The 8,120-nt window shown below is 29.9% G+C and overlaps 1 protein-coding gene across 1 annotated transcript; it reads right to left on the bottom strand.

The window, feature by feature from the left end:
• Positions 1–108: 108 nt before the first annotated feature.
• On the bottom strand, positions 109–7,736 carry LOC130903629 (proclotting enzyme-like). The gene is made up of 6 exons (XM_057815850.1): positions 7,367–7,736; positions 3,370–4,000; positions 1,770–2,101; positions 1,510–1,702; positions 999–1,416; positions 109–427 (listed from the first exon to the last, which is right to left on the bottom strand). Exons 1-6 carry the CDS (start codon positions 7,401–7,403, stop codon positions 269–271), a joined length of 1,770 nt encoding a protein of 589 aa, XP_057671833.1. The 5' UTR covers positions 7,404–7,736; the 3' UTR covers positions 109–268.
• Between the last annotated feature and the right edge of the window lie 384 nt (positions 7,737–8,120).

Raw genomic sequence — 8,120 nt, 5'->3', positions numbered from 1 at the left:
AAACTTTTTATGTGTGTATATAATAAATAATTTATTATTAGTTCCGTTTATTTTTCTTTTTTTATAACAACCAGTTTGTAAATTGAACTTTTTTAAGTAGAATTAAAGTCAGTAAGTGTGTATGTGTATTTAATGTCATAAGTATATCACAAATAAATGACTTACTTAAATAATAATTTATAATATTTACTATGAAAAATTAATCACGAAATTTGTATCACTGGTAACATGAGCATAAATAAAATAATAAAGCCGTTCGTAAATATTTCTATTTTCGTGTGTTTTCATCTATCCAGTCCATATACTCTGTAACCCGTGTGTATACTCCAGGGTAACCTGGTTCGCCGCATTTGTTCCCAAAGGAAACTACTCCAACTTGCACCCAACGCGTATTCCAATATATCATCAATGGACCACCAGAATCGCCCTAAAATATAATTAAAAAATTATATTTACCAAGTAGGTACCTCTAATATATTAAAATTTAGTTCTTAGGAAACTGATGGAGTTGATCGAGTCGTAGTCATATGATCAGGATTAAAAGTGAAAAATAATTTCTGCATGAAATTTTAAATAATGTTGAATATTATTTCTATCAGATTTTCTCTATCCATAAACACCTTTCAGGATTAACACAAGTGAGAGATATTTTCCACAAGAAATTTCAGATAATGTCCTTTCTACCCTGGTAAAACGGATCAACCGAAAAGTTGTCCCATTTGTCTAGGGTTTTTTGAAGTTTAAAAGTTGAAGAAAAAATAAAATTATTTTCTTAGCTAATACCGCGATGACTATCGAAGTAGTAGTAGTAGTAGTAATATTACATTCCTCCATCACCAAAGATTCAAATTAGAACCGCCCTTGGAGTTGCAATATTTATAAACACATACTAACAAATAATTATAATTTTACTATCAATTTATTTTCCGCCTAGACGTTGTAATGTCATTTTAGAAAAATAATGAATTATGATTATTTATTTAAAAATATATTGTTACCTGACAAGCGTCAGTTCCTCCTTGTGAGTACCCAGCACAAATAAAGTTTGAAGTTATGGGTTGAAAATAAGCATCATTGCAATCTTCATTTCTCCACACGGGCAATAACGCTTGCCTCTGTACAGTGCTTTCCTTTCCGCCATAATAAGTTGTACCCCAACCAACTACAGTAGTTTTTCTGCCAGCAAATTTTTCATTCCTCAATTCGGCAGGAGGTAAACAAAGAGGTATGACATATTTAGATTTTCGGGCGGGTTTATCTAATTTTAGAATGGCTATGTCATTATAAAAACCTATTCTAGAGAATTGTTTGTGAGCTCTGATTTCCGAAACTTTGAACGTTACTGGGGCTGAGGGTTCGTCATCCCTCTTCAAATCTATGTCTCCTAACCTAACGCTGAATTGCCGAGCAGCGAATCTGAAATTGGTTTATTAAAAGCAGTAAAAATCTTCAATATATGTAAATATTCCTCCTAAAGGCTAAGGACAAGTTTTTAAATGATTTACTCACGGTCTCTGTTTTGAATCTCTCGTACAGTGAGCTGCTGTTAAAACGTGAACAGCAGTTATTAAAGAACCGCCACACCAAAACTCACTTCTTCTTGATCCATGAAGAAATATGGCTGCCATCCATGGCCATCTGCCAGGAAGAGCTTCTTCACCTCCTACCACGCGAAACTTTGCAGATTCTGGTTGACCACAATCTAAATATTTCATTTGAATATTAATGGGGGGTAGTGAATATTCCAAAAAACGTGATATATTCCTCACCTTCTGGGTCTACGTAATTATTGATAACGGGAGGTAAAGGATTTGGGATGGTAGGAAAACCGGTACTATTTCCATTACTTGAAGTACCTACAGGTTTAAGTTGCTGCGATTTTTCTGTATTGTAATAAATAGCAGCAAATGTAATTGGTCGTACAGTAGTTGTCGTGCTTATAGGAGACGTGGTAGATATACTTTGATGTGTTACTGGAACAAGAACTGTAGATTTGGGACAACAAACTCCAGGCTCAAAAAGACTTTTAAAACAAAGTGACTGACGTAAGTTTCCCAGATTTAACAAAAGCTGAGGACAGTTACTCAAATCGTCACAATAACTGAAATGTTAAAAAAGTATATATAAACGTTTTTAATAATAAGAATTTGGAACAAATTCTACAGTTTTATACTACAATTTAGTTTATCATAAAAATTTTTACAAGAATAAATGTGCATTTTAATCAAACAAGCTGAAAAAACTAAACATAGGTCGCATTCAGCGGACGTAAATTACAGATACCGTTTTTTTCGCGTATTATAGATGGCGTAACATGAAACGGTGGATCCGAACCTAACTTTTTCAAACCGTCTAAATTTTTACGATATTATCAAGGGTTTTGGTAGAATGATTGAGAATTTGCATCTTATATTTAATGAGATCGACGCACATGATAAAGAAATTATCAATATTGTCGACGTGCCGAGAAAACAAAAAGTTATTCGTCCTAGAGAGCAAATCTTTAAATTGTCCTACTTCTTCTTTTAAATTTATTTTGCGTTTCTTTGTGTTTCTTCACAAGGTTAACCAAATGTTCTACTTCATTTCCAGAGAAATTGCAAGATCTTTTTTGTTCTCTTTTATTTATACAGCTTTCTCAAGCAATTCAACTTTAAAACAAAAATCGAAAAAATTTCAGTTATATTTCCGCGCTAGTGACAACTGGCACAAAAATGTCTGCTTAACCTTGACCTGTAAAATAGAGCAATCTTATTTATTATCGGTTTAAACTGAAGTTTAAGCTATAGTTTAATCTCCAATTTTACCCTAGGTTGTAAAATTGGCCCTAAGTGGTAAATGAGGTCCTTTGTCTAGTTCAGCGCTCCAGAACGTGTTGAGTTTGTACCGTATGTGTCAACGAACGATTCCGCTAGGGTTGCACAACAGTTGCATAACGGTTTGGTCCGCTGAAAGGGACCCTAGTTATTTGAAGTTGATAATAAAATATATATTTCTGCACGCCCCTGTAAGATACACCACATACAATACAGCTTAGTATTGATTGAAAACGTAGATGTTTAATTAAATCTATTATTTTAACTACTTTTTCATAATTTTGAAGTTTTATTTTTTGTGAAAGGGTATTTATGATCATATTTGAAAGTGTTATTGATATAAAACTCTTAGAATGATTTGTCCTCTACAAACTCGTATATTAATAATTGTTATTAATTTCTGTATTGAATAATAACTTTCTCTATTCAAGTATTTACGTCACGGGCTATATTAGATTTCCAATGACACAATAATTCAATTTTAAACTTATCTTGAATATAAACGACGTCGTACAAATATAAAATTATATTTAATAATTCAAAATGTACGTACCCTTCCGATCCCTCGGGGGTTCTACAACTCCTTGTATCTTCATTTTCATTATTATTGTCAACTTTTTTAATTGGCTTATTATTACTATTGTTAGTGTGAATTTTATCTTTTTCCTTTTTGGTTATTTTTTCTTCGTCCTTGTCAACAATAACCGGCAACGCTTCCCTAACAAATGGAGCTATGGTATCTGTGACATTTCTTCCCAAAACATTTTTACTAAGTGTGTACAGGGCACTTGGTACATCTGAAGAAATACCACTATTTTCCCCTCTAGTCATGTTTACTAAGTACCTTCCAACGGTATTCAAAGCTCCTAATGTTTCAGTTATTTTATAAATAGTTTCTGGGTTAAAATGCCTTCCAGATTCAGTATCAACGTTTCCCTGATACTGTCTATCAATATTCCCGTATTGGTACTTTCGGTCAATATTTCTTCTATGATTAAGTTCGTAGGGATAGTAAGGTGTAGCTATAGGTCTGGGTGGATAGTAACCTTGGGGATAGTGTGGTTCTTGCTGAGGTGTTCGCGCCCATCTCGGATTGTTTTGGATCGTGAAACGAGGATCGTAATATTCCCTTCCTGAATATTCTGATGTCAGAGGAAACAAGAAACATAATATGCATAATTTTCCTGAAAAGATAAATATTGTCACGATACTGTATATGATCGAAACCACGATAACCACTTTCACTTAATTGCAGTATTATAAGTCAAAATCTGGTTGGAAGTTAGGATTTCTATATTATTTTGGAAAATTGTGTTAAAATATACCAAAATAATTAATAATATCAAACAATTATCATTTATTGGTTTCCAATTTGTAGATAGATTTAATTAAAATATACAAACTTATTTAACTCAGCGTAAAAAGAAGGGCCTTATCGGAGAATACTTATTCTCCATTGTCGTTTTTAATTAACATACCAAGTACTTATTGTCTTATTAAGACAGATTCTATGTTACGTGGTTTAAGAAAAAAGTTAACTCCAAAAAATTGCAACCGAACTATTTATACGCTATTCAAATGTTTTATTTCTACAAAATTCACGATGTCGAATGGAAGATTTTGTATCTCAAATAATTACAAATCAACATAATATGATGATCTAATTTTAAATCCCCATATAGTTGTTATGACTTTATACTAGCTCTATAACTTGCATTAATTTCTAAAGTGTAGGATCTGTAATTTATTATTTTACGGACTTTTTTAATATTCAAGTCTGACACGACAGGGACGTAGGAAAGTAGTTCCACCTTATACATCGTGCTGTTTAACCTCATTTTGAAATAATTAGTTTCTCACCTACATCAAAATAACTGAGTTTTTATGTTGTTTAATTAAAATTTTCTCATCATATTTTAATGAAAATTATTGTCGACACAATATAATTATTCATTACTCGGTTTATGCTTAGAAAGTATTAAAATATTAAATAAAAAAAATTTAAACCTATCGAAAGTTTTTAAATATCTACAAACTTCGTAGACTTTCTAAATAAAAATTTGATTATATACGTATTTATAAATTTGTAATTAAATGCAAGCGACCAATATATCACTAAGACGAAAGTACTTAATATACTGATCTCATTGGAAAATCCTGAAAAGATAAAAAATGACAAATTACAACATTTGAAAGGAGATCTTTTTATATTTAATTCCTTCATAAAATTAACCGATTATTTAAGTTTTGTCGTTAAATACAAAACTGCTCTATTAGGTTCGACATTTCAGGTACTATCTTTACGAAATCGTATTCAAATAAACGTAAATGGATACTATTTGTTTAGAACACTTCGTAATTATTAAATGGGTAACATAAGCATGTTTTGTTCAGAGTAATCACAATTCCAAAAAAGTTTTCACTTGCCATCTAAGTAGTTTAAGCGATATTTGGATGGATTATTCCTACCGATAAAAATTTAAAAAAAGAAATTTAACTCATCATCTTAATAGATAGTGATAAATACTATTCATATATAAATTAAATAGAATATTTTCACAACTTGGAGAAAGTTGATAGTATCTATACCTCTATTAATACATAATAATCAAAAAACAAAAATTATTTTTGATTGCATTCGATTGATGATAATTCGAAATACCAATTATCAATCTCTAAAACATTATACATTTAAATGATTTGGAAACGTTATTTTTTTAAAACAACCTCAAGTTGAAATTTGTGGTTATCTACGTTGCTGGAATATCCGAGGAGACGGATGTTGTTATATACTTTCAAGCCGAACTTAGGTGAAAGTGAAACCGTTTTGTGCTACCTTGACATTGTAGGTAACAACAGTGCCTCTAGTTATGCATGACCAAAAGTTTGATATTGCGCAATCACATAATTTTGAATATATTTCCTCATCGGAATATTAAAAGTTCATCAAAGACTCTGTAACGGTAAAAATTAAAGGCATTTTAAAAAACGAACTAACTTGATAGTTGAAAATCGCCCACTTTTCAAAATCTATAGGATCCAATAGATTTAATTATTAAAAACACATTCATTTTGGTTACACAATTTATCAAGAAAACATGTTCGTCGAAGAGATTGAGATTTCTTCAATACATTTTTTGCTGATATCAGTTGAAATTAACAAGTAAATTATAAGCAAATTTTCAGCATAAGTGAATCAATTTCCAATAATTCATCATTGAATTAAATCTATTTATGAGGACTCCCTACTAATTAATAAAAATCTCACTGTAAAAATATTTATTATGTTATTTAAATCTTAAAACAACGAGAAAAATATTCGAAACATTCGACGAATGAGTTCCTCGAACAAAAAACAATTTCCATTAAAAGTCTGTGGGACTAAGACACTTCTAAAGAATACCTCCAAAAATGTAGACGTTAAACAAATGTTTTGAAGATTCTAATAAACATATAAACGACGAAAAAATATTCTAGGACAGGGCATAATATTTCAGATAAATAAAAGAATTTAAATCGAAAAAAAAAACTTGTATATTTTGACAATATCTGTAGAGAATATTTCCTATAATATACTCAGTTTCCCTTCAATAATTTTCTATTGAAACTTTTTCATATAGATACAGTTCTCTTTTATAATAAAAATAATTGAATGGAAATTTAGAATAATTTTAATGTATAGAAGAACCGAAAAAAATTAGAGGAGTTGCATGATAGAACAATGACTATGCAAAAATTCTAAAATGAATCATTAGTTGATTTAATCAATTTTATGTAAAACATAGAGAAAGTGAAAAATGTATGTTTTTCTTCTCGACGTTAATTAATAAAACAGAGATGAAGTATCGGCATTCCCATTGTTTTCTTTTTAATTTATATTCCTTGTTAAATAGAAAAGAAGCATTACATTTACATTTACAACAAACTTTCATTCAGTGGATTTATTCAAAAAAGTATCATGAATGAGTAGGTGATTATGTCCTCTAAAAATATGCAAAAACTTGTTAGTATTAATCCAACACAACTATAAATTAGGTATATTAGAAAATTAATAGATTGAACAATCAGATAAATCGATTCAAAAAATATCTGTAAGGAGTTAAAAAAAATAACAATGTAGTTGAAACAAAAGCAAAAACAATGAACCTCATTTCGATACAAATTCTTATCATTCTTGTCATCTTACATGACATTTAAGAAACAGCAGGAAGTTTTATTAAGTTCAAGACACTATCAGAAACAAATATTAATATTGTACAAAAATTAAATATTGTCTAGTTGTGGCATACATACCATTGAAGCATCTATTCATGTCCATGTTAAATAAATGTCTCATTAACAAATAAAAACTAATTCGTTGTTTCATAAATTTGAATATATATTCCTTTAAAAATCGAGTTTATTGTACTCAAACTTATCGATTTAAATTTGAAAGAAGAATGTGAGAAATGAAATTTTTAATCAATTTAATCAAAACAATTTTGGTTTTTAGAAGAGTGCTTTTTTAAGCGAAAAGTTGCGATAAATTTGAAGAAAATGTGCGTACCTACCAATAGGAATAATCCAAAAGCGCATCCTAAAATGCATCCTTAAGTATATCCAAAAAAGTACTAGCACCAGATGCACTCACATACAAGACACTGAAAGTTATCGTTTGACCCAAATTTGCGTAGTAAAGACGAGTCACAGTCAAAGAAAGTGACTGTTTTAGTAACTCCCTTCTTTCTTCATTTCTCCCACCTGAAACATTTTTACTTTCGTTCAGAATTAAGAATTTCTCCTAATGATTTGTTTACGAATTTATTTGCTCCGAACCCGGACCCAATGCGATAATCTGAACTGTATAATCAGACCATAGTTTCTTGTAATCACTTACACGATAGTTACTCACACATGATGGCCACAATTCCTTTCTAGAAGACATATAGTGTGTTATGTAATATTATATTGATAAATCGATAAAAAATAAATAAGGGTAACCCATTTACAATGATTCATAGAATAACCGCAGATTAAGTGAAACATACATAAAATGATACTCATTGGTGAAATTGAAAAATAACACCGAAAGGTAGAAAAATAAATTTGTATCAATGTGGTATGTTTAAATACGGTTTAAGGTTTAAAATGAATAGTTTAGACTAGAAATTTGAGCATTTTCTTTCTATTACAATTTATTTAATTGTTTCTTTCATGAAGTTTTCCAGAGAGAAAAAAATATAAATTTTTCTTAATAGACTTTTAATAATATTATATAGATATCAAAATCTCTTATGACATAATAAAGATTCAAATCTTATAGGA

Source organism: Diorhabda carinulata, chromosome 1 (genome assembly GCF_026250575.1).
Source record: "Diorhabda carinulata isolate Delta chromosome 1, icDioCari1.1, whole genome shotgun sequence".
NCBI lineage: Eukaryota > Metazoa > Arthropoda > Insecta > Coleoptera > Chrysomelidae > Diorhabda > Diorhabda carinulata.
This window is presented reverse-complemented; position numbering and strand designations above follow the sequence as displayed.